Raw genomic sequence first — 26,807 nt, forward strand, 5'->3', positions numbered from 1 at the left:
CAGTCGCTAAGTAGGATATTTGCATGTGTGACTGCCCCCTGCATTTTTCAGAATCAGATCACTGCATCAATAATCTTACCAGGATAAAGTACTATATATATATATCTCCAGGAATGTGAGGTTAAAATGATCAGACATGAAAGGACTCACCAAAGATCTGGGTTTCTTAACTCATGAGCCATAAAATTATACTGCCTATCATTTCCTGTTTCCCATCATCCCCTTTCCCATCTTACTGTCATTGGAAGGCCTTTTATGCTTCACATATTTCCATTGCTCATTCTATTCTGACCTGAAAAAGGAAGTTCCCAAAACCTAATCAAGAAATGCATTGCCTATCCAATAAACAGGTATCAACTTGTTTTTTTTTAAATTTCCATACATGCAAGTAGACTAAGATGGCAACGACCCTATTTTATGCACAAATGCACAAAGTCAAGCATGGAGGGCGTGCATCCCCTGCAGCACACAGGCTTACCTAGAATACAGGCTGCTGCCGTCCGATGCTAGCATCCCATGAAAGGCTGAACAGGTATCTATGGGAATTCCTCAATACATGAAGTCACATTTCCGTTCATTGAATTTCTACTGATTCTCATTAAAACCTGGAGATGCCTTCCCCTATGTACAAAAAATGGAAATCCCCAAAACAGGATTTTTTTTTTAATTTGTTTTTAACGTAAAGGGTCAGTCTATCCTGTGGATCCCTTGTCTTCTTTGAGGAGTAGGCCAGTGGCTAGAGCAGGGGGCTATGAACCAGGAAAGCCAAGGTTCATCCCCTACTGCTGCTCCTTGTGACCCTGGGCAAGTCACTTTACTGTCGATTGCCTCAGGTACAAACGTAGCTTGTGAGCCCACTGAGGCCAGGGAAATACCAGCAGTACCTGAATGTAATCCTCTTTGAAATGCCTGAAAGGCAGAATAATAAATAAATAACTAGATTTGCCTCTTCTTGTTCTGTAAGAGAAGAAGCATTTGTGCTCCTTCATTCTTCTGCCACAAACTGCATCCAAACAGCTGTTCTGAGAGCCTCCTCTTCTCTTTATACAGCTCCCTGTAGCAGCTGTGCTTGAGGTTCCTTATGCCCCAACTTTTCAGAACCATTGGGAGTACTAAACTCACCACAAATTTCCCCTCCCTGGAGATAGCAGTGAGTCTGTTCAATATTGGGGTGCTTAAGCACTCGCTGCACCCCCCAGATTGCTGGGATTATTACCTGTGAGCAGCTGTGAACTCTGCCTCAAACGGTATAACCACGGTCAGGGTGGATGGACCATCTACTTTCTCCTGCTCCTCTGCAGCCCACTCTTGCATCAGGTCCTCCTGCTTGCTCTGGGTATCTTTTTTTTTCTTGCTTTATGATGCTTTATCTTTTCAACCAAGAGCAAGTCTTGGATGAAAAAATAAAATAGCTGGGTTTAAAAAAGGTTTGGATAAGTTCTTGGAAGAGAAGTCCATTAACTGTTATTAATCAAGTTGACTTAGGGAATGGCCTCTGCTATTACTGGCTTCAGTAGCCTGAGATCTTTTTAGTTTTGGGTACTTGCTAGGTTCTTATGGCCTAGTTTGGCCTCTGTTGGAAACAGGATGCTGGGCTTGATGGACCCTTGGTCTGACCCAGTATGGCATGTTCTTATGTTCTTATGACACTGAGAAGAGCACTGAGAGGAGAGGATCGCCTTGCTGATGCCTGAAAGGAATCAGTAAGTTTTTGCTTGGGAAAGTTTATTTGTGAATATTATTTAGTGTGTTTGTGTGTGTTTGTGCTTTTAATAGTCAGTAAGGCAGGGAATAAACTGAAAGTTGGTATGCATCCTAGGGTACTGAAGGAACTCAAAAATGAAATTTCTGATCTATTAGCTAAAATTTGTAACCTATCATTAAAATCATCCATTGTACCTGAAGATTGGAGGGTGGCCAATGTAACCCCAATATTTAAAAAAGGCTGCAGGGGCGATCCGGGTAACTATAGACCAGTGAGCCTGACTTCAGTGCCGTGAAAAATAGTGGAAACTATTTTCAAGATCAAAATCGTAGAGCACATAGAAAGACATTGTTTAATGGAACACAGTCAAATGGATTTACCCAAGGGAAGTCTTGCCTAACAAATCTGCCCCATTTTTTTGAAGGGGTTAATAAACATGTGGATAAAGGTGAACTGGTAGATGTAGTGTATTTGGATTTTCAGAAGGCGTTTGACATGAGAGGCTTCGAAGAAAACTAAAAAGTCATGGGCTAGGGGGTGATGTCCTTTCATGGATTGCAAACTGGTTAAATAACAGGAAACAGAGAGTAGGATTAAATGGACAATTTTCTCCATGGTAAAGGGTAAACAGTGGAGTGCCTCAGGGATCTGTACTTGGACCGGTGCTTTTCAATATATATATAAATGATCTGGAAAGGAATACGATGAGTGAGGTTATCAAATTTGCAGATGATACAAAATTATTCAGAGTAGTTAAATCACAAGCGGATTGTGATACATCACAGGAGGACCTTGCAAGACTGGAAGACTGGGCATTCAAATGGAGGATGAAATTTAATGTGGACAAGTGCAAGGTGTTGCATATAGGGAAAAATAACCCTTGCTGTAGTTACACGATGTTAGGTTCCATATTAGGAACTACCACCCAGGAAAAAGATCTAGGCATCATAGTGGATAATACTTTAAAATCATCAGCTCAGTGTGCTGCAGCAGTCAAAAAAGCAAACAGAATGTTAGGAATTATTAGGAAGGGAATGGTTAATAAAACAGAAAATATCATAATGCCTCTATATCGCTCCATGGTAAGACCGCACCTGGAATACTGCGTACAATTCTGGTCGCCGCATCTAAAAAATATATAGTTGCGATGGAGAAGGTACAGAGAAGGGGAACCAAAATGATAAATGGGATGGAACAGCTCCCCTATGAGGAAAGGCTGAAGAGGTTAGGGCTGTTGAGCATGGAGAAGAGGCGGCTGAGGGAGGATATGATAGAGGTCTTTAAGATCATGAGAGGTCTAGAACGGGTAGATGTGAATCGGTTATTTAGACTTTCGGATAATAGAAGGACTAGGGGGCATTCCATGAAGTTAGCAAGTAGCACATTTAAGACTAATTACTCAACGCACAATAAAGCTCTGGAATTTGTTGCCAGAGGATGTGGTTAGTGCAGTTAGTATAGCTGTGTTTAAAAAAGGATTGGATAAGTTCTTGGAGGAGAAGTCCATTAATGGCTATTAATCAAATTTACGGGCCGATACAGTAAAGTCCGCGGGAGAGTGGACGAACGCCCGCTCTCCCGGCGTGCGCATCGGCCCTTCACCGGTGCACACAATTCTGTATTTAAATTACGTGACACGGTAAAAACGGGGAAAAGGAGGCGCTAGGGACACTAGCGCGTCCCTAGCGCCTCCTTGTTGACAGGAGCGGCGGCTGTCAGCTGCTGCCGTCCGATGCTAGCATCACATGAAAGGCTGAATAGGTATCTATGGGAATTCCTCAATACATGAAGTCACATTTCTGTTCATTGAATTTCTACTGATTCTCATTAAAACCTGGAGATGCCTTCCCCTATGTACAAAAAATGGAAATCCCCAAAACAGCCACGGACTCGGAAACCGGACACCGGCAAAATTGAGCATCCGGTTTTCGGCCCGAAAGCCACGGGCCGAATTCACATTTTTTATTTTTTTTTTACTTTTTTTACTTTTCGGAACCTCCGACTTAATATCGCTATGATATTAAGCCGGAGGGTGCACAGAAAAGCAGTTTTTACTGCTTTTCTGTGCATTTTCCCAGCACCGGAAGAAATTAGCGCCGACCTTTGGGTCGGCGCTAATTTCTGAAAGTAAAATGTGCGGCTTGGCTGCACATTTTACTTTCTGTATCCTGCGCGCATACCTAATAGGGCCATCAACATGCATTTGCATGTTGATGGCCCTATTAGGTGCCGCAGGTTGGACGCGCGTTTTCCTCCCCTTACTGAATAAGGGGTAAGGGAAAACGCGCGTCCAAGAACAGGCTAACAGTGCGCTCCGTCGGAGTGCACTGTATATCGGCCTGTGACTTAGGGAATAGTCACTGCTATTAATTGCATCAGTAGCATGGGATCTTCTTAGTGTTTGGGTAATTGCCAGGTTCTTATGGCCTGGATTGGCCTCTGTTGGAAACAGGATGCTGGGCTTGATGAACCCTTGGTCTGACCCACTGTGGCATGTTCTTACGAGTCCTCCACAGGTTCAGAACCACCGGGTGCCTTCAAAAGTGTCTGCAGGGCCCCCTGACCAGAAACCCTACAGATGTGACTTTCACCGCAAGAAGCAGCAGGAGGCGATGTAGATAGACACAGTGTGCCACCACAGTATCTGGCAGGTAAGCCTATTAAACACAGTGAGGTCTAGTGACATATCCATGGAGAAATGCAGTTGCTTGGCTCTCTGCCTTATATTTACTGCAGCAATGTTTGCAATTGGAAGTGATGGAACTGGACGTTTTGCGATTACAAAAGTGCTGCATGGAAGGTGGAGCTACGGGAAAAAACACAACTGTGTGTGTGTGTGTGTGTGTGTTGCTGCTTGTATATATGTATTTATTTATTCCTGTATACATCTTGCTCAAGGCTTATTGCTGCACACCTTCCGAGCCAGCAGAGGTTACCGAAGCCCTTTGCAGCTGGCTTCTCAGGGCTGCCCGCAGCCTCTTCCCTGGCTCTGTCACATGTGTGAGCGAAGGACAAGCCCGGGCTGGAAGGAAGCGGGGGGGAAGCTGCAGGGGTGCTGCCTGCCGCCTGACGTCCTCTCTGGGCAGAGGCCGAGAGGGAGGGCAGCGGGCACCGCATGCAGGTTTGCTCCCTCCCCACGTCCTTATCGCAGCCGGGCAGATAAGCAGAGGAAAATTTTGCAAGTCTCCATCTGCCCAGCATCCACTGCCTGCCCTGCTTCCTTATATATAGAGAGGACCCGGCCCACCGAGCTCCTTCAGTCTTAGCCTCGGCTGCCTGGATCCCGGAGGAAATGGCAGCGCCGACCGCGTCCCTGGCCCTCTGTGCCCTGCTGGCCTTCCCCGTCTTGGAGGCGGCGGTGTTACTGCCGGCCTACAACGACCCGCACTCCTGGGCCCAGGTAAGCATGGCAGCGATCTCCCCATCCCTGAGAACAAAAAAATGCAATGCAGGCTGCGGCAGGTAAACCCGGGTTTTGGAAGGGAAACCTGCCCCTTCCCGTGCAGACTCTCCACCCCCCCCAGCCAAAAGGCTGGCACTCCTGTAGCTGGGTGGTAGTGGTGGTGATCCTCTTATAGCACCACTGGAAATAGGCAATAGTGAAAACTCCCTGTCCCAAAGAGCTTACAACCTAAGGTGGAGGCCCACAGCAACAGGAAGCAAAGTGCCTTGCCCCGGCGGGATTGCTAGCTCAGTTGCTGGGCTTCTAACCTCCAGGCTTTCCTTTTGTTAGCTGTGCCTCATTCCTATAGGGAAGGTCAGTACGGGACAGGAACACATCCTTGCAGCCCCCTGCCCCAGTCTCCTGGCTATGGAGGTGGCTCACATCACCCAGCTCAGATGCCCCACAGGGGCCTGGGATGATACTTGCCAGTTTTTTTTAAGGCTGACACATTTTGGCACTGGAACCACACAGAAGAGTCAAGTCTCCCAGGAAAGATCCCTTTCAGCCCTAAACTGGGGCAAGGGACCCAGTTTGCCTGTGCATTTGCCCTTGGAAAACAGTTGGGAAGAACATGGGAGGTAGAAATAGTAATAATTATAACAAAAGGGAATTCTCTGCTATGAACTGGGCTTTGATCTTTCAGGCTTCTCTCAGTTCTTCCATGGCCGCTTGTCACTGTCGGAGGCTGGACCACAAGTGGCTGCTACCTCACAAACTTCCCACGGGTGGCCCGGCCCTCCAGGAGTCACTGGGAGAGGGCAGAAGATGCAGTGCCCCCACCCCCCTGCCTGCTCTGTTGTTGAAGCCCAGTAAACTAATTTAAATGGAGCCCTGCTTTTAATCTTTCCCTCTCTAGAAAGTCTCTTAGCTGGGAAAGTGGAGTTTGGGTGGGAGAGTTACAGGAGACAAGGAAACATTCGCTCTGTGAAGCTGCATTTTATATTTTAATAAAAAAACAAAGTAACCCCAGAAGTTTCAGTTCCTCGCAGTTCCTAGTTTCACATCACATCCTCCCTAGAGCACAGTATGATAAACGTTTCGAGGTCCTTATTCAAAAGCATTTATATGGCTAATTCAGAAGTTAGGCTGCTAAATGAATACTTGGGCACTCACCCAGCTCAATTCTAGCCGGTTAATAAGATAACCTGCCAGCTACGTCAGGGGCGCTCCAGGGGCGTAACTGGGAGGAGTCGAGTTAGCCGACTAACTCTGATATTCAAAGCTAGCCGGATGACTTAGCCAGAGTCGGGCCAAAGAGCAGCTCTAAAGGTAGGCGGCTATGGTTACCCATTTAACTGTAAGATAGCCGGCTGCAGTCCATAACTTTGCTAGCCGGACTGAGTCTGAACGAGGACCTCTTCATTGCCAAGTGACAAACAGCTGAAAAGTGAACCAGAAAACCCAACACAGATGAGGAAGATGACAAACCCTTTCCTGGACAGGACAGCGCTATCTTACAAGTGGCCACGCTTTCTGGCTGGCAGCCAGGGCCAGTGCAAGACAATTTGGCGTCTTAGGCAAACCTTTGGTCAGGAACACCCCTCCTCCCCCCTAACTTTCCTAGCGGCTGTAACTCCCCACAACGCTCCCTCCTGCCAGTGGCAGAGGATCCAGCACGACACTTCCCTTCTGTAGTGGGTCTGGTGCTGGCACAACCCCCCCCCCCTCCCCAAGATCTTACGCTGGGGGAATTTTAGCCACCCCCAACATTTTGACGCTCTCAGCAATCGCCTAATTTGCCGAATGGAAGCACCGGCCCTGCTGGCAGCTGGGATCTATCTTTAGCGGTGTGGACAGGAGTAAATGGGCAGAGTGGATGCTTGGTTGGTGCTTCTTGTCTGTCGTCTGTGTTGCTAAGACCCAGGAGACAGTAAATATTGGAGAGTTTATGGTGCTTTAGGTATTTTATTCGTAATAGAGAAAAGGACTCTCCTGTATATTTTCTTCTTTTGGAGGTAAGTGATACAACGTTTGCTGTGTTTAATTCTGGGGAACTTAATTTCACCAGAAAGAGGAACTGGTTTCCCCTAGAGATGGGGCTGTGGGCATTTGCAGACCCCACCCACAATCTGGGTACTCACATGAGAGTGGAGTTTAGTGATTACAGTCCCGAAAAGTGGAGAATAAATCATGCCAAACGTCCCCCACCCACTCTCAAGCTGCTCTCTGTACACAAAAGTCTTGCACATGCAGGACATCTGTGGATTTAACAAAGTAAATGATGTTTCTTAAGTTCCTCCTTTGTTAACAATTTTCAAGGGCTTATCAGGGCTTTACAGTGTTCCTATTTGTGCTTCGCAGGATCTCAGGGTCCTTACCTGCCCTCAAAGCTCGCATTTCTCTCCTTCTGCTCCTGTAGGTTCGCGCCTTCTCTTGGTCCAACTGTGACTCGACATTGCCCGTACAAATTCTCAGCCTGTCGCTGGGTCCAGACCCAATCATAATTCCGGGACCGCTGCAACTGGCTGTAGAAGTGGACATTTCCGTGACCCTCAACGCACCTCTGAAAGTAAGTACACAGCAGCCACTGGGAGCAGGAACATCTGGCCTGAAAGGTTTCTGCCTTCTAAACTCTTGGAGGGTCAGAATTCAGGGATTTCTTGTTTCACTTTCTCATTAGAATGCAGGCAAGATTGTGGGGGTGCGAGCTGAGCGATGTCCATAGACACTCGGCGAGGGCCCTCTTTGCTGGATCACTAGGTTTTATCTTTTTGTTATTTGCAAACTTTTCTGGAAACTTTTAGAGTAGACTCAGATTCGGGAGACAGGACTCACATTGAGAATTAGATGCGCCACAACCTCCTGTTGATTGTCAGGAGGATCCTCCTGAGGGTCTGCTGATTTTGCTTGTAGACTCAGACACACAAGAAAGAGCCTCAGGAGCTGACAACTTTGGTGACTGTAGCAAAATGGAAAACAGCTGGGTCTAAGATGCAGAGCTACCAGCAAACCCTCATGGATGTGTTCTCAGCATTGTAGGAAAGGTAACTCTGGGGCCGATGCAATATGACTGCACAGTAAAATGGGCGCTCGTATCGAGCGCCTGTTTTACTAACGCGCACACAGCCACCTCTCCTGGGCACACGATGCAATAATCAAACGAGCTGCAGCGCTAAAAAGGATGCGCTAGGGGAAATTGTTCGTCCCTAGAGCTGCGAAGCATTGGGCGCTCAGGAGACGCGGCTGTGCGCGGGTTAGTGCGCTACTGCCGGGCTTTCTGCAAACAAGCAAAGGCGAGGCAGATACCTACTCTCCTCCCGGCTCTGGAAGTTGGGGCGAGTTTTAAAGTCCCGGATCCTGCCGACTTCTGGCTCCCTGGGGGAGCAGGGAAAGATGGAAGCTGGGACTGATTTGTTTTAAACTGCTGTTTGATATAAAATAAAATACGAAGAAAAAAAATAAAAAACCCGCCAGGTGAGAGTGCGTGTGTGCGTCTAGTCCGATCAAGGTTAAAATCCTCCTGCAGCTGCTGATCTGTATGGGGAACTTGCTGTGCAGCCAGTAGGAGGAAGCAGAAAATAGCCGCTTGGCTAATGGGCCCTTGACTCGGGTATTGGCAATGCCAGCTCTGGGGCCAGCGTTAAATTTGCCGAGTTAACAAGGGTGCGTTATCTGAGCAGAGACTTTCTGCACTGGGGGTGGGGGTGGGGGAATAGCTAATAGCCTCATCTACATGCCATTTACATGTGATGAGTGCTATTAGCTGTGCCTGAGTTGGGACGCGCGCTTTGGATGCACGAATCTCTTTTTTGCATCAGATCACTCATTAAGCTGAGTGCTAGGCTGACCGCACTTTATTGCGTCGGCCCCTCTGTTTTTACCAGCGCTACCTGCACGGCTGGCTCAGAATAGTCTGGAGTTAGCGGGCAGCCTGTGCTCCAGAGCTCTGCACCTTGCTTGCTGGCTCCTGAGACTCCATCGGGAGGGAGGGCAGTTCTCAAAAGCCATTAATCCTGGTGAGCTGGCTCTCTGAGAATTGCCCACCAAGAACAGAGATGAAAGATCATGTGGGGGGGAGGAACGACACTCGCACTTTTACCAGAAAGGAGTGTTTTTTCAGAGGTAAAAGAACCCGCAGAAAAAGGTTGTGTATTTCTGGGGGTCCTAGCAATTTTCAAGGAAAACTTGCCCGTACAATTTGCATAGCTTTGAAAATTGTTCGACAATATAGTTAACTCTACAGCAGATTAAGAGCTTTCAAAGCGCTGATTATATCCAACGGAATGTGGAAGGCTGGTGGAGAATCTGATACTGAATGTGGGGCGTCCTCAGTGCGCCCGGGCAAAGTTCTAGAATCGCTGACATAAGCGTTCCGCATCGGGGCTCCCTCTGATGATGTCACCCACGTGTGAGAGCTCCCATCCTGCTGGCCTCTAGGCTAATGTGGTCTGTGGAGCTGAAAGGCTCTGCTAATACCCAAGAAGAAAAGCCCATTGCAGTTTTCCATCCAATTCTGCTTTCATTATCATAAAATGCATTGCCTTTTACCTGGTCAAGTGCCCAGGCTGGCTCCCATGCATACAGACTGGTTTAAGTGCCACAAAGTTAATTCTCTGCCAGTCTGTGTCTTTTCCATCTCAGCCGGCCGCCTGCTCCCTGCAGTAATCAGATATAGATGGGGCAGTGTTTGTTCTCTTTTTGCTGGAAGCAGATCTCGCACTTCCTCTGGCTCTGATCAGACACAGTGGTCAGAGCCCTGCACCTGACATCACTGCAAAACTAAATGTAAACCTCCCCTCCAAGGAAAAGGGGGTCACGTGTCCAAGCCCTGCTGAGTACCGAGTGCTCACAGGGTCGGGTAAAGCGGAGTTTGTGATGGGGATGGGATAGACCTGTAGGACACCAAAGGGAATCGCTCTGAAAAATAAACAGTCCACATCGGTGTTGTGTTCCAAACAGGGAAAAATAGCTTTAACTAGAGAGAAAAATACATCTCAAGGACAGGCCAGAATGCAAAAACTCCAGCTCTTTCTAAATGGCCACATCTGCAAGGCCGAAAGTCCTCCGCCTGCCAGAGAGAGCAGCGGAAAGAAACCCAGCGCCTGCCTCCTGTTACATCGTAGCAGCAAGGTGTGTGCTCGTAGTTCAGAACATCATTTCACGCAGGTTGGCGCGCAGTCGCTTTTTGAAGCAGTCGCCATCCTGCCGTGAGGGTGGTGCAGCCCACCTCTGTCCCAGCGGTTGGCATAAGCATTTTGGGGAAAATGCAACAAAATTCAGCAATAGCTTGGCTTGTGGCCGGGCTTCCTGTACTCTGCAGTCCGGCACCACTAAGCCTAATATGTTGCCAGCCATTCTCGGCCGCAGAACTTAATCCAATGCTGCTGCACACCGAGGAGCCACAGAGCTTCTTCCTTTCGGCAGATAAAATATGCCCACGTCTGCATCCTATATTGGCAGGGTCGTAGGATGAAGCTGGGATTCATTACCCTACATTGATATCACCGGCCTCTCTTCATTCTTTTCATGATCTGGAACGTGTCTGCAATCTCACAGTATCTTTTTGTGTTTCCATCAGCTTGCCATAGTACTGCAGAAGAAGGTCTTGGGCTTGTGGGTGAACGTTCCCTGCTCGAATAACATTGGAACCTGCACTTATGACGATGTCTGTGGAATCCTAGACTCCTTGATCCCCGCAGGACAGCCATGCCCAGAGCCGCTAGAGAGCAATGGCTTCCCATGCCACTGCCCCTTCCAAGCAGTAAGTATAATCCTGCCTGAGCAGCAACAGAAGAGAAAATAGCAGGGGGCAGAGAAGGGGAAACCGCTGGGTGCATAGGAGAGCTGTGATGGGACTAAATGATTTGATTTTTGGTAGAACTCCATGCTTAAGAACACACAGTCGGACTGGAGGTAGGATGCTAGATTTGGTGAAGCCTGGTATCACCCAGCATGCCACTTCTTATGTTTGGCTTATTGCATGGCACGCTGTGCCTGGCATGGAAAGTTTGGTATCCTGCTGGCAGTCCAGAAGTATGCCCACCTGTCAGATGGGGTACCACATGCCATACTTCTGACTCTGAGTGCAGGGTATCTGGATCAGGTAAAGGGGGCGATGAAGGAACTTGTGAGTAACTCTCAGAGTCTCTGCTGGGATGAGGCCACAGGAGTCCATGTGGCACTGGTGGCCCTCGGGGGTAACCTTCATATCTTGCTCCTCTCTGTACATTAGATCCATTACGGCTGTGCCTCGGAGGGGTTTGGTCCCCACCTGCTGCTTGTTTAGGTGAACTCTTTGCTGCTGTTACTGAAAACTGATGTCATATTTTCCATTTTATTTTCAGGGTGTCTACACCTTACCAGAGAGCACCATCCAGATTGATTTGACTCTGCCCTCCTCGGCTGCCAATGGCGATTTCCGCCTCACGGGGACCCTGAGCAGCGGGGAGAATGCGATAGGCTGCATCAATATCAACTTTTCCCTCCAGTCGGCTTCCGGCTGGCACTGGTTGAAATAGAGGCGAGGAGAAGCAGCCGGGGCAGCCGAACAGGAGCGACCTTCACATCACAAGCAGCATTTCCAGTCTCTTTTCCTCTTGCACCGGCAGCTGAGATCATCTTAATGTTTCTTGAAATCTGCAGCAAGCAATAATAAGTCTTATTAGTTTCTGTCTGAACTTGGCATCACGCCAAGGAATCTCATCTCCTCCTCCTGTTCCTCCATGTACTTTTTCCTTTTTTTGCAGCACTGGGTCCATTTGATAAAGCAGGAAGCCCTACAAAGCTGATGGACTGAAGTGGGTCACTCATGAACATTTATTGCAGAAACCCTTTTAGTACGGAATGGCACCGGTAGCTAAATACCTATTTGTCCAGCCAAGTTTTATTTCCGGTGCTAAAACTGGCGATTATGTGGATGGGCTGCGGGCTGTTGAGGCAGGAAAGGGCAAAATGAGCAGAGCCTCTGAACTTCCATCTCGATCAGGCCGACGCAGTACGGCTCAGCATGCGACTGGACACGTGCTTTGGACGTAAGTCTATAACCCCTGATGCAAAATGGGTTACAGCACGTCCAAAACGCACGTCCAATCGCACGCGTAGCTAATAGCGCTCATCAAATGTAAGTTTGTGTTGATGGTCGCTATTAGCTATTCCTCCACAGCAAAAAAGAAAACCAACAAGAGCCTGACACGCACACATCCTTACTCACTAAAATGAATGCCTTCTGTACTTGCTCTGACTTAATAGCGTGACGATATTAAGTCAGAGGAACAAAAAGGAGTTAGATTAAAAAAAAAATGGTCTGTCCATCCCCAAGGTTTGGCCTGATGGGCCAAGCGGACCCGGTCAGACCTGGGGGGTCCAGAACCTGAATTTGGAATCTGAGGACCTTCTGAAAACCGCCCTTGCGAAACTAAAAATCTCCTCCCTCCTGGCCAGGAACCCCTGCCAGAGATCCTCCTCCGGCAGGGCTGTTCCTGATTGGTCCATTTCACTTGGGGTTCCTTGTAAAGTTTGTCATAAAGTGGGCACAAGCAATGGGGACTGGATCTCCCCATTAAGATCTGCCGTACACTTCCAAGTGACTCAGACTGGCCATTGCTGGAGACCATCTGCTGTCCTAGCATGGCACTTATGTTCTTAAGGTTAGAGGCGGCTAGAAAAACTGGGAAGATGGATGGAAAGGTAATGACCTGGGCTCTGGTGGTGTGGTATTTAGAACAGAAATCTGGTTTCAGTCTGAAGTTCCAAATGAAATAAATGTCTTGGGTGTCAGGAAAGCCCTTGGATATTCCATTTAATAAGTAAGAGGGGTTCAGAACTGGACTAAGGAGGAGTGCTGCAAATCAGGTTTAAGATGCAATGGTATGAATGTGGGCCAAGGACTAGAAAAGGAAGTAGAATTGCAGGCCAGAACTAAGGTGAAATTTGACTTTTCTTTCCTCGAGTCCTGCCAGACCAGCCCAGACAAGTGAGTTATGTCCCCTTCCTACCAGCAGATGGAGGCAGACATCAATCTTTAAAGTTGACTACCTTATATAATCTGGTGCAGTAGAAGGAATTCTCAGTAGACTATTATCAAAGCTAACACTGACCTGTAGCCTTACCTAAAAAACAAACAAAAAAAATTCAGTTAAAAAATCATTTTTTTGAACAGCAAGAGTCCCTAGCTGGTTCCCAGTGGGAAGAAGTGTGGCCAAAACCTGCAGTCATCTCCGTATTCCCTCACTTGGTCTTGGATCGACTGAGGGAGAGCAGCCCCCAACAGTCTGTCTCCCTAGGAGCCTAATTCCTACTGCACCAGAGCAGTCGCAAATCCCATCTGCTGGAGGCAGAGAACCACTGAGTATTCCCCCTACTGCACTAGGCTATTTCAGGTAATCAGTTTATAAGATTGATCTCTTCTTCCAGCTCTTGGTAGGAGGGGACATAGCTCACTGGTCTGGCAGAACGATAAGCAAGGTACATTTTCAGAGCTCTCAGGCAGAATCGGAACAGCAGTGGCACTGCAATTTAGGATTGAAGAAGAGTGACAAGGAGAGGTGGACATCCTATTAGTGAAATAGCGAGGAGAACATCCTATAGGTCAGTATTGAAATTCTCATGCTTAAGTCTAAAAGCCTGCATGTACAATTATTCCTTACCTTTCATGAACAATTGAAATAAAATGTAAATGATTAATTACAGATTCAAAGGCCAAGTTATGTTTCTTTTGCTGATCTTGCTTTTCTTTTAGACAATTTAGGATTTATTGCGCACCTCTTACTGTGTTGCTACCATGATTCTATATGATTTTGTGACCAGCCGTAATCAGGGTAGAGATGTTTTGGGGCGGGGCAGTCACTTAGCTTTTAATAAACCTTTTAACTTCAACGCACATATTGAGAGTTTGCTGCTCTGGGATTCTGTCTGTGTTTCTGTTTCTTCTTCTTTTGCGTGAGGCTCAGCAAGGATCACCAAACCCACTCCCTTTTCTCTCACCTGAATTGTCCCGATTGCTCCTTGTGCACCCTGCCATCTATGGATGTAACAAGAATCCCAACGAAATTCTAGTACTCGCATGTGAGCAAGAAAATCAGAGTGGTCACAACTGCCAGGCGCGTGAAATAAAGAGATACAGTATGTTTGTAGACCCCCTATAACACTTACATTGACTGGCGCTGGAGTTGCATGGATGGATATTCTGACAGTGCTGGTCTCTGTGATTTCCGTATGATTCAACAAATGGCATGCAGTGTTTTGTTTTGTTTTTGGAGTGACTTTTGCAGATTATTTTAGGGTTATTGCTGGATTGTGGTGCTGAGGCTGTCGGTTCCAGCACTGGTCCTTAGGTCCGAACAAGAAATTCTGGACAGCAAATTCTGCACCTGCCCTACATTTAGTAGTTAAGATTGTAATTAATAATTGGGAGAGGCCAAAATGTGTTCCAGAGTACAGTGGGGCCCCCTCAAGAGGAATCCTAAGGTGATATCATTATAATAACAAAACATGTGGAGAAGGTTATTCTATAAGGAGAGAGAGAGAGTACAGAGGAAGTGGAAACTCATTTCTACATAAGAAATAAAAGGAAATATGTCACAGTGACACATTAAATAAGTAAATAAGTAAGATCTAGGTTTCTTAACTCAGGAGCCATAAAATTATACTGCCTATCATTTCCTGATTCCCATCATCCCCTTTCCCTTCTTTCTGTCATTGGAAGGCCTTTTATGCTTCAGATATTTCCATTGCTCATTCTATTCTGACCTGAAAAAGGAAGTTCCCAAAACCTAATCAAGAAATGCATTGCCTATCCAATAAGCAGGTATCAACTTGTTTGTTTTTTTTATTTCCATACATGCAAGTAGACTAAGATGGCAATGACCCTATTTTATGCACAAATGCACAAAGTCAAGGGTGGAGGGCGTGCATCCCCTGCAGCACACAGGCTTACCTAGAATACAGGCAGCTGCCGTCCGATGCCAGCATCCCATGAAAGGCTGAACAGGTATCTATGGGAATTCCTCAATACATGAAGTCACATTTCCGTTCATTGAATTCCTACCAATTCTCATTAAAACCTGGAGATGCCTTCCTATGTACAAAAAATGGAACAAGAAAAACCCCAAAACAAGGACGTTTTTGTTTTGTTTTTAATGTAAAGGGTCAGTCTATCCTGTGGATCCCCTGTCTTCTTTGAGGAGCAGGCCAGTGGCTAGAGCAGGGGGCTAGGAACCAGGGAAGCCAAGATTCATCCCCTACTGCTGCTCCTTGTGACCTTGGGCAAGTCACTTTACTGTCGATTGCCTCAGGTACAAACGTAGCTTGTGAGCCCACTGAGGCCAGGGAAATACCAGCAGTACCTGAATGTAATCCTCTTTGAAATGCCTGAAAGGCAGAATAATAAATAAATAACTAGATTTGCCTCTTCTTGTTCTGTAAGAGAAGAAGCATTTGTGGTCCTTCATTCTTCTGCCACAAACTGCATCCAAACAGCTGTTCTGAGAGCCTCCTCTTCTCTTTATACTGCTCCCTGAGGCAGCTGTGCATGAGATTCCTTACGCCCCAACGTTTCAGAACCATTGGGAGTGCTAAACTCACCACAAATTACCCCTCCCTGGAGATAGCAGGGAGTCTGTTCAATATTGGGGTGCTTAAGCACTCGCTGCACCCCCAGATTATTGGGATTGTTGCCTGTGAGCAGCTGTGAACTCTGCCTCAAACGGTATAACCACGGTCAGGGGTGGATGGACCATCTACTTTCTCCTCCTCCTCTGCAGCCCACTCTTGCATCAGGTCCTAATGCTTGCTCTGGGTATCTTTTTCTTTTTCTTGCAAGTCTTGGGTGAAAAGATAAAGTAGCTGGGTTTAAAAAAGGTTTGGATACGTTCTTGGAGGAGAAGTCCATTACCTGCTATTAATTAAGTTGACTTGGGGAATAACCACTGCTTTTACTGGTATCAGTAGCATTGGATATGTTTAGTGTTTGGGTAATTGCCAGGTCCTTGTAGCCTGGTTTGGCCACTGATGGAAACAAGATGATGGGCTTGGTCTGACACAGTATGGCAACTTCTTATGTTCTTATGAGTCCTCCACAGCTTCAGAAACACCACGTTCTTCAAGAGTCTGCAGAGCCCCCTGACCAGAAACCCTACAGATGTGACTTTCACCGCAAGAAGCAGCAGGAGACGATGTAGATAGACAGTCAGTGCGCCACCACAGTATCTGGCAGTGAGGTCTAGTGACATATCCTTGGAGAAATGCAGCTGCTTGGCTCTCTGCCTTACATTACTGCAGCAATGTTTGCAATTGCAAGTGACGGAACTGGATGTTTTGCGATTACAAAAGTGCTGCATGGAAGGTGGAGCTACAGGAAAAAATGCAACTGTGTTTGTTTGTTTGTGTGTGTGTGCTTGTGTGTCTGTGTCTGAGTGTGTGTGTGTATTTATTTATTCATGAACACAACTTGCTCAAGGCTTATTGCTGCTCCCCTTCTGAGCCAGCAGAGGGTACAGAAGCCCTTTGCAGCTGGCTTGCTCATTCAGGGCTGCTTGCAGCCTCTTCCCTGGCTCAGTAACACAGGGCAAGCCTGGGGCGGCAGGAAGCGTGGAAGCTGCAGGGGTGCTGCCTGCCGCCTGACTGCCTCAGCCAAGAGGGCAGGCAGTGGGCACTGCATGCAGGTTCGCTCCCTCCTCCCCACTTCCTTATCACGGCCGGGCAGATAAGCAGAGGAAAATCGTGCAAGTCTCCATCTGCCCGACGTCCCCTGCCTGCCCTTCTTCCTTATATATATATAGAGAGGACCTGGCCCGCCCAGCTCCTTCAGTCTTAACCTCGGAGGAAATGGCAACGCTGACCGCGTCCCTGGCCCTCTGTGCCCTGTTGGCCTTCCCCGTCTTGGAGGCGGCGGTATTACTGCCAGTCTACAATGACCCCCACTCCTGGAGGCTGACCCAGGTAAGCATGGCAGCGATTTCCCCATCCCTGAGTACAAAAATGCAATGCAGGCTGTGGCAGGGAAAGCCGGGTTTTGGAAGGGAAACCTGCCCCTTCTCATGCAGACCCTCCACCTACAGCCAAAAGGCTGGCACTTCTGCAGCTGGGTGGTGGTGGTGGTGATCCTTTTATAGCATCACTGGACATAGGCAATAGCAAAACTCCCTGTCACAAAGAGCTTACAACCACAGGGCCACAGCAACAGGAAGCAAAGTGCCTTGCCCCGGTGGGATTGCTATCTCAGTTGCTGGGCTTCTAACCACCAGGCTATCCTTTTGTCAGCTGTGCCTCACTCCTATAGGGGAGGGCAGTATGAGACAGGAACACATCCTTGCAGCCCCCTGCCCCAGTCTCCTGTCTATGGAGGTGGCTCACATCGCCCAGCTCAGATGCCCCACAGGGGCCTGGGATGATACTTGCCAGTTTTTTTTAAGGCTGACACATTTTGGCACTGGAACCACACAGAAGAGTCAAGTCTCCCAGGAAAGGTCCCTTTCAGCCCTAAACTGGGGCAAGGGACCCAGTTTGCCTGTGCATTTGCCCTTGGAAAACAGGTGGGAAGAACATGGAAGGTAGAAATAGTAATAATTATAACAAAAGGGAGCTCTGTGCTATGAACTGGGCTTTGATCTTTCAGGCTTCTCTCAGTTCTTCCATGGCCGCTTGTCACTGTCGGAGGCAGGACCACAAGTGGCTGCTACCTCACAAACTTCCCACGGGTGGCCCGGCCCTCCAGGAGTCACTGGGAGAGGGCAGAAGATGCAGTGCCCCCACCCCCCTGCCTGCTCTGTTGTTGAAGCCCAGTAAACTAATTTAAACGGAGCTCTGCTTTTAATCTCTCCACTATCGAGTTTCTTACAACACATTTAAATATCTCTAAACCTACCATAGTGCTAGGAGATTTTAATCTTCACATGGACGTCCACCCCTTATCAAATACATGCCAAACATTATTAGACACTATGACAGCATTAGGCTTTTCGCTAATAACGGACAAATCAAAGCATAAAGCTGGACACTCCCTTGATCTCACCTTCATCAACCACAACTGTTTAGAACACTTTTAAACTGATTACACGCAAATTCCTTGGTCAGACCATTTCCTTATTCATTCCAATGTCAAATTCCTCAGACCTCAAATCAAACAAAATTTGAAACCCATAGAATTTAAATATCGACCACCTTATGATATTGAAAAACTAAAAGACAAACTAGAGGAAAAACTAACAGTTATTGACTACAACAACTGCAGTTCCGCTACGGAAACATGGTTAGACTCAACCAAAAAAATAGCTGATGAAATAAATCCCATCAAATCAATACAAAAAAAAGAATCAAAACAAATAATCCATGGCATAATGAAAAAGTAAAAAATGCAAAAAGGACTCTCAGAGCAATTGAAAAAAGACGGAGAAAACACAAAACAACCGAAACCCTAACTAAATTCAGAAAACATCTAGCTTTTTATAAACAACTAATCCTTAATGTTAAGAAGGAATACTACAGCAATAAAATAGATAAGTTCGCCAACAACCCAAGAACCTTATTTTCCATAGTATCAAATCTCACCAATGACAAACAAGAGTCACCTCAAAATCTACCAGAATCAAAATGTAATGAAATTGCCAAATTCTTCAATGACAAAATTACAAACTTAAGAACCAAACTTCCAAACACCAACAAACAGGAAATTAAAATGCAAAAAAGAGACGTGGACCAATGGTCATCATTTATTGAGATAGCCGAGCTGGAAGTTGAATCCATGCTAAAAAATCTAAACCCAGCCCCACACAAAATCGACTCAATACCAACATTTGAACTAAAAAAAATAGCTAACACAGTCTCCCCAACATTAGCTAGGATCATAATCCTAACCCTAGAAGAAGGAATAATGCCAGATATACTGAAGGGGGCAATTATAAAACCAATCATAAAGAAAAAAAACAGTGACTCCCTGATCCTGAATAACTACCGCCCAGTCTCAAATCTGCCCTTAATAGCTAAGCTGATTGAGAAAATGGTACAGAAACAGCTAGTTGAACACCTAGATAATAATAACATACTGTATCCTTCACAACATGGATTTTGCAAGCATTACAGCACTGAAACACTTCTTCTCTCGCTAACAGACAACATTCTAAGAGGTTTTGATAGTGGTAAACATGACATTCTAATAATGCTAGACTTATCGTCAGCCTTTGACATAGTAAACCATAAAATACTACTACAAAGACTAGAAGAAATTGGACTACACAACGAAACAATAAACTGGTTCAGTTCATATCTAAATAATAGATTCTTTCAAGTTCAGATCAACAATGTATTATCAGAGAAAGTAAACCTCGAAACAGGGGTACCGCAGGGATCAGCCCTATCCGCAACCCTCTTTAACATATACATGCTCCCCCTTTGCTATCTACTAGCAGGACTTGGAATCGCACATTGCATATACGCTGACGATATTCAACTAATTCTACCAATCGAGGACACAATAGAGAAAACGTTAAACCTAGCTAACATTTACCTAGACATTATAAAACAACTACTGAACCGAATGGAACTTGTCATCAACATTGAAAAAACAGAATTTCTGCACCTGGAATGGAAAAATATCGAGATCATTCAAACACCAATAATACTCAAAAACAGCCAAAAAATTGAACTAGCCAAAAAAGTACGGAACCTTGGAATAATAATCAACCCAGAAATAAATCTAAAACAACACATATCGATAAAAGTAAAAGAAGGCTATGCAAAACTCATGATCCTCAGAAAACTAAAACTACTACTAACATCAACTAATTTCAGAACAGTACTTCAGGCTCTAGTTTTCTCCAGCACGGACTACTGTAATGCACTTTCACTAGGACTCCCAACTACAACTCTGACCCCTACAAATACTTCAAAACACAGCAGCTAGAATACTAACCGGAAAAAGAAGGAGAGACCATATAACTGAAACCCTAGCGGAATTACATTGGTTACCCATTGAACAAAGAATAAAATACAAAGCCTTATGTAACATGGCTCTTTAAAAAAGCCTTCACTAAAGAGTGTGGAGGGTAGAGAATGAAAGTACAGGGTAATGCAGATGAGAATGAATTTACTCAATCCTACATTTAAGAAGTAATATTTCAAAGCGATAGTAACTCAATAATACACCTGGACTTGACCAACATTACTCAGATAATGATTTTATTTATGAAATTGTAACCGAACTTTATTGGCACCTGTTAGAATGTACGATATCCTACATTTACTTACCTTAGTCTATGTGCCTCACTGTAAACCGTTGCGATGGTATATAACTTAGCGACGGTATAGAAAAGTTTTTAAAAAAATAAATAAATACCAATCATAAACTAATACATGATGAAAAAGCTGACTGCTTAAACACAGCACTAAGAGTTCACGTCCCACACAGAAACCTTCGTTCAGCGAATAAAGCACTCTTAACCATTCCTTCAGTAAAGACAGCAAGACTAACACAAGTGAGAGAGAGGGGCCCTATCCCTTAGCAGGCCCCACCCTCTGGAACGCAATGCCGGTAGAGATCAGATTACAAAACGATTTCAAAACCTTTAAGAAAAGTTTAAAAACATGGCTTTTTAAACAAGCATACTATAAAGAGACCGGAGAATAGAGAAAAATACAGGAGTAGGCAGAAGAGCACCAACACACTGCACTACTCTCAGAATGTGCAACGCTATATCACCACAAACATAATTGTAAAATACAGAGAATAAGAATTTTACCAGTGATTAGTACGTAAAGGCACACCTAGGCATGACCTACTTCACTTTTCAATTGATTGCTTGTTCTTTTGATATATTGTAACTGAACCTTTTGCAGAACCTGTTAGAATGTACTACATAGTATGCACTCAATCACCTTAATTTATGTGCCAACATGTAAACCGTTGCGATGGTATTTAACTTAGCGACAGTATAGAAAAGACTTTAAATAAATAAATAAACAAATAAATAAATAATCTTTTCCTCTCTAGAAAGCCTCTTAGCTGGGAAAGTGGAGTTTGGGTGGGAGAGTTACAGGAGACTGCTGCAGCAGACAAGAAAACCTTGGCTCTGTGAAGCTGCATTTTTAAATTTTAATTAAAAAAAAAAAGTAACCCCGGAAGTTTCAGTTCCTCACAGTTCCTAGTTTCACATCACATCACGTCCTCCCTAGAGCACAGTATGATAAACGTTTCAAGGTCCTTATTCAAAAGCATTTATATGGCTAATTCAGAAGTTAGGCTGCTAAATGAATACTTGGGCACTCATCCAGCTAAATTCTAGCCGGTTAATAAGATAACCAGCCAGCTAAGTCAGGGGCGCTCCAGGGGCGTAACTGGGAGGAGTCGAGTTAGCCGACTAACTCTGATATTCAAAGCTAGCCGGATGGCTTAGCCAGAGTCGGGCCAAAGAGCAGCTCTAAAGGTAGGCGGCTATGGTTATCCAGCTAACTGTAAGCTGGCCGGCTGCAGTCCATAACTTTGCTAGCCGGACTGAGTCTGAACGAGGACCTCTTCATTGCCAAGTGACAAACAGCTGAAAAGTGAACCAGAAAACCCAACACAGATGAGGAAGATGACAAACACTTTCCTGGACAGGACAGCGCTATCTTACAAGTGGCCTCGCTTTCTGGCTGGCAGCCAGGGCCAGTGCAAGACAATTTGGCGTCTTAGGCAAACCTTTGGTCAGGAACACCCCCCCCCCCCCCCCAGTTTTCCTAGCGCCTGTAACTCCCCACAATGCTCCCTCCTGCCAGTGGCAGAGGATCCAGCACGACACTTCCCTTCTGTAGTGGGTCTGGTGCTGGCACAACCCCCCCCCCCCCCTCCCCAAGATCTTACGCTGGGGGAATTTTAGCCACCCCCAATATTTTGACGCTCTCAGCAATCACCTAATTTGCCTAATGGAAGCACCGGCCCTGCTGGCAGCTGGGATCTATCTTTAGCGGTGGGGGCAGGAATAAATGGGCAGAGTGGGTGCTTGGTTGGTGCTTCTTGTCTGTCGTCTGTGTTGCTAAGACCCAGGAGACAGTAAATATCGGAGAGTTTATGCTGCTTTAGGTATTTTATTCGTAATAGAGGAAAGGACTCTTCTTTTGGAGGTAAGTGATACAACGTTTGCTGTATTTAATTCTGGGGAACTTAATTTCACCAGAAAGAGGAACTGGTTTCCCCTACAGATGGGGCTGTGGGCATTTGCAGACCCCACCCACAATCTGGGTACTCACATGAGAGTGGAGTTTAGTGATTACAGTCCCGAAAAGTGGAGAATAAATCATGCCAAACGTCTCCCCACCCACTCTCAAGCTGCTCGCTGTACACAAAAGTCTTGCACATGCAGGACATCTGTGGATTTAACAAACTTTATGATGTTTCTTAAGTTCCTTCTTTGTTAACAATTTTCAAGTGCTTATCAGGGCTTTACAGTGTTCCTATTTGTGCTTCGCAGGGTCTCAGGGTCTTTACCTGCCCTCAAAGCTCACGTTTCTCTCCTTCTGTTCCTGTAGGTCCGCGCCTTCTCTTGGTCCAACTGTGGAGGGACATTCCCTGGAGAAATTCGCAGCCTGACGCTGGGTCCAGATCCAATCACTATTCCGGGAGAGCTGAATGTGGCTGTAGAAGCGGCCACTACTGTACCCCTCATCGCACCTGTGAAAGTAAGTACACAGCAGCCACTGGGAGCAGGAACATCTGGCCTGAAAGGTTTCTGCATTCTGGGACCTTCTAAACTCTTGGAGGGTCAGAATTCAGGGATTTCTTGTTTCACTTTCTCATTAGAATGCAGGCAAGATTGTGGGGGTGCGAGCAGAGCGATGTCCGTAGACATTCGGCGAGGGCCCTCTTTGCTGGATCACTAGGTTTTCTCTTTCTGTTATTTGCAAACTTTTCTGGAAACTTTTAGAGTTGACTCAGATTCAGGAGACAGGACTCACATTGAGAATTAGATGCGCCACAACCTCCTGTTGATTGTCAGGAGGATCCTCCTGAGGGTCTGCTGATTTTGCTTGTAGACTCGGACACACAAGAAAGAGCCTCAGGAGCTGACAACCTTGGTGAATGTAGCAAAATGGAAAGCAGCTGGGTCTAAGATGCAGAGCTACCAACAAACCCTCATGGATGTGTTCTCAGCATTGTAGGAAAGGTAACTCTGGGGCCGATGTAATAAAACCGCGCAGTAAAATGGGTGCTCGTAGTGATTATTGAGCGCCTGTTTTACTAACGCGCACACAGCCACCTCTCCTGGGCACCCGATGCAATAATCAAACGAGCTGCAGCATTAAAAAGGATGCGCTAGGGGAAATTGTGCGTCCCTAGAGCTGCGAAGCATTGGGCGCCCAGGAGACGCAGCTGTGCGCGGGTTAGTGCGCTACTGCCGGGCTTTCTGCAAACTAATGGGATGAATCTGTCCCTGCTGCACATCCCTAGCCTCTGCTCACCGAGGAGCCACAGAGCTTCTTCCTTTCGGCAGCTAAAATATGCCCACATCTGGATCCTATAGAGACAGGGTCGTAGGATGAAGCTGAGATTCATTACCCTGCATTGACATCACTGGCCTCTCTTCATTCTTTTCATGATCTGGAACGTGTCTGCAATCTCTCAGTATCTATTTGTGTCTCCACCAGCTTGCCATTAAACTGCAGAAGCGGGTCTTGGGCTTGTGGGTGGACATTCCCTGCGTGGATAACATTGGAACCTGCACTTACGACGATGTCTGTGGAATCCTGGACTCCTTGTTCCCCCCCGAAGAGCCATGCCCAGAGCCGCTAGCGAGGAGTGGCATGCCATGCCACTGCCCCTTCCAAGCAGTAAGTATAGTCCTGCCTGAGCAGCAACAGAAGAGAAAGTAGCAGTGGGCAGTGAAGGGGAAACCGCTGGGTGCATAGGAGAGCTGTGATGGGACTGAATGATTTGATTTTTGGTAGAACTCCATGCTTAAGAACACACAGTCGGACTGGAGATAGGATGCTAGATTTGGTGAAGCCTGGTATCACCCAGCATGCCACTTCTTATGTTTGGTTTATTGCATGGCACGCTGTGCCTGGCATGGAAAGTTTGGTATCCTGCTGGCAGTCCAGAAGTAAGCCCACCTGTCAGATGGGGTACCACATGCCATACTTCTGACTCTGAGTGCAGGGTATCTGGATCAGGTGAAGGGGGCGATGAAGGAACTTGTGAGTAACTCTCAGAGTCTCTGCTGGGATGAGGCCACAGGAGTCCATGTGGCACTGGTGGCCCTCGGGGGTAACCTTCATATCTTGCTCCTCTCTGTACATTAGATCCATTACGGCTGTGCCTCAGAGGGGTTTGGCCCCACTTGCTGCTTGTTTGGGTCAACTCTTTGCTGCTGTTACTGAAAACTGTTTTCCATTTTATGTTCAGGGTGTCTACACCTTACCACAGAGCACCATCCAAGTGCCTAATGTGAGTCTGCCCTCCTGGCTAACCAATGGCAATTACCGCCTCACCGGGACCATGAGCAGCGAGGGTAAAGAGGTGGGCTGCGTCAATATCAACTTTTCCCTCCAGTCGGCTTCCGGCTGGCACTGGTTGAAATAGAGGCGAGGAGAAGCAGCCGGGGCAGCCGAACAGGAGCGACCTTCACATCACAAGCAGCATTTCCAGTCTCTTTTCCTCTTGCACCGGCAGCTGAGATCATCATAATGTTTCTTGAAATCTGCAGCAAGCAATAATAAGTCTTATTAGTTTCTGTCTGAACTTGGCATCACGCCAAGGAATCTCATCTCCCCCTCCTGTTCCTCCATGTACTTTTTCCTTTTTTTGCAGCACTGGGTCCATTTGATAAAGCAGGAAGCCCTACAAAGCTGATGGACTGAAGTGGGTCACTCATGAACATTTCTTGCAGAAACCCTTTTAGTACGGAACGGCACCGGTAGCTAAATACCTATTTGTCCAGCCAAGTTTTATTTCCGGTGCTAAAACTGGCGATTATGTGGATGGGCTGCGGGCTGTTGAGGCAGGAAAGGGCAGAATGAGCAGAGCCTCTGAACTTCCATCTCGATCAGGCCGACGCAGTACGGCTCAGCATGCGACTGGACACGTGCTTTGGACGTAAGTCTATAACCCCTGATGCAAAATGGGTTACAGCACGTCCAAAACGCGCGTCCAATCGCACGCGTAGCTAATAGCGCTCATCAAATGTAAGTTTGTGTTGATGGTCGCTATTAGCTATTCCTCCACGGCAAAAAAGAAAAAAACGTGCACCTGACGCACACATTCTTACTCACTAAAATGAATGCCTGCCCCGAGCAGGCGTTAATATGGAGGAGCCCATATTGCTCTTCTGTACTTGCTCCGACTTAATAGCGTGGCGATATTAAGTCAGAGGAACAAAAAGGAGTTAGTTAAAAAAAATGGTCTGAATCCCTCCAGGTCAGACCCAGAGGGTCCAGTCCCTGAATTTGGAATCTGAGGACCTTCTGAAAACCGCCCTTGCCAGACTGCAAATCTCCTCCCTCCTGGCCAGGAACCCCTGCCAGAGATGCTCCTCCGGCAGGGCTATTCCTGATTGGTCCGTTTCACTTGGGGTTTCCTGTAAGGTTTGTCATAAAATGGGCATGAGCAATGGGGACTGGATCTCCCCGTTAAGATCGGCCGGGCACTTCCACGTGACCCAGACTGGCCATTTGTGGAGACCTTCTCCTGGGCTTGATGGACCATTGGTCTGACCTAGCATAGTGCTTATATGCTTAAGGTTAGAAGCAGCTAGAAAAACTGGGAAGATGGGTGGAAAGTTAGAGACCTAGGCTCTGGTGGTGTGGTATTTAGAATGGAAATCTGGTTTCAAACGTCTGTCTGAGGTTCCAAATGAAATGAATGTCTTGGGTGTCAGCAAAGCCCTTGGATATTCCATTTAATAAGTAAGAGGGGTTCAGAACTGGACTAAGGAGGAGTGCTGCAAATCAGGTTTAAAATGCAATGGTATGAATGTGGGCCAAGGACTAGGAAAGGAAGTAGTATTGCAGGCCAGAACTCAAGTGAAATTTGACTTTTCTTTCCTCGAGTCCTGCCAGACCAGCCCAGACAAGTGAGTTATGTCCCCTTCCTACCAGCAGATGGAGGCAGAGATCAATCTTTAAAGTTGACTACCTTATATAATCTGGTGCAGTAGAAGGAATTCTCAGTAGACTATTATCAAAGCTAACACTGACCTGTAGCCTTACCTAAAAAACAAACAAAAAAAATTCAGTTAAAAAATCATTTTTTTGAACAGCAAGAGTCCCTAGCTGGTTCCCAGTGGGAAGAAGTGTGGCCAAAACCTGCAGTCATCTCCGTATTCCCTCACTTGGTCTTGGCTCGACTGAGGGAGAGCAGCCCCCAAGAGTCTGCTGCACCAGAGCAGTCGCCAATCCCATCTGCTGGAGGCAGAGAACCACTGAGTATTCCCCCTACTGCACTAGGCTATTTCAGGTAATCAGTTTATAAGATTGATCTCTGCTTCCAGCTCTTGGTAGGAGGGGACATAGCTCACTGGTCTGGCAGGACGATAAGCAAGGTACATTTTCAGAGCTCTCAGGCAGAATCGGAACAGCAGTGGCACTGCAATTTAGGATTGAAGAAGATTGACAAGGAGAGGTGGACATCCAATTAGTGAAATAGCGAGGAGAACATCCTATAGGTCAGTATTGAAATTCTCATGCTTAAGTCTAAAAGCCTGCATGTACAATTATTCCTTACCTTTCATGAACAATTGAAATAAAATGTAAATG

General features: G+C 46.5%; 2 protein-coding genes across 3 annotated transcripts; both read left to right on the plus strand.

The window, feature by feature from the left end:
• The first annotated feature begins 4,949 nt into the window (after positions 1-4,949).
• Positions 4,950-26,807, plus strand: LOC115080023 (ganglioside GM2 activator-like). Of its 2 annotated transcripts, XR_003853487.1 has the most exons (5): positions 4,950-5,105; positions 7,510-7,659; positions 10,669-10,851; positions 11,435-12,835; positions 25,899-26,807. XR_003853487.1 is itself a non-coding variant. In XM_029584035.1 (4 exons), the coding sequence occupies exons 1-4, from the start codon at positions 4,998-5,000 to the stop codon at positions 11,606-11,608; spliced, it is 615 nt and encodes a 204-aa protein (XP_029439895.1). In that variant the 5' UTR covers positions 4,950-4,997; the 3' UTR covers positions 11,609-13,968. The 2 variants fall into 2 exon arrangements, 1 of the variants encoding a protein (XP_029439895.1); XM_029584035.1 differs by lacking the exon at positions 25,899-26,807 and having other exon boundaries at positions 11,435-13,968.
• Positions 16,831-24,636, plus strand: LOC115079697 (ganglioside GM2 activator-like). Its single transcript, XM_029583443.1, has 4 exons — positions 16,831-17,027; positions 22,587-22,736; positions 23,703-23,885; positions 24,460-24,636. Exons 1-4 carry the CDS (start codon positions 16,914-16,916, stop codon positions 24,634-24,636), a joined length of 624 nt encoding a protein of 207 aa, XP_029439303.1. The 5' UTR covers positions 16,831-16,913.

This window comes from Rhinatrema bivittatum, chromosome 18 (genome assembly GCF_901001135.1).
Source record: "Rhinatrema bivittatum chromosome 18, aRhiBiv1.1, whole genome shotgun sequence".
NCBI lineage: Eukaryota > Metazoa > Chordata > Amphibia > Gymnophiona > Rhinatrematidae > Rhinatrema > Rhinatrema bivittatum.

What these genes read in the sequence shown, in the direction of transcription:
- LOC115080023 (XM_029584035.1), top strand. Translation starts at nt 4,998, where the DNA reads ATGGCAGCGCCGACCGCGTCCCTGGCCCTCTGTGCCCTGCTGGCCTTC. An exon ending in ACCCGCACTCCTGGGCCCAG is followed by an intron (nt 5,106 to 7,509) that starts GTAAGCATGGCA and finishes CTGCTCCTGTAG; the next exon opens with GTTCGCGCCTTCTCTTGGTC. An exon ending in CCCTCAACGCACCTCTGAAA is followed by an intron (nt 7,660 to 10,668) that starts GTAAGTACACAG and finishes TGTTTCCATCAG; the next exon opens with CTTGCCATAGTACTGCAGAA.
- LOC115079697 (XM_029583443.1), top strand. Translation starts at nt 16,914, where the DNA reads ATGGCAACGCTGACCGCGTCCCTGGCCCTCTGTGCCCTGTTGGCCTTC. An exon ending in CCCTCATCGCACCTGTGAAA is followed by an intron (nt 22,737 to 23,702) that starts GTAAGTACACAG and finishes TGTCTCCACCAG; the next exon opens with CTTGCCATTAAACTGCAGAA. An exon ending in GCCACTGCCCCTTCCAAGCA is followed by an intron (nt 23,886 to 24,459) that starts GTAAGTATAGTC and finishes TTTTATGTTCAG; the next exon opens with GGTGTCTACACCTTACCACA.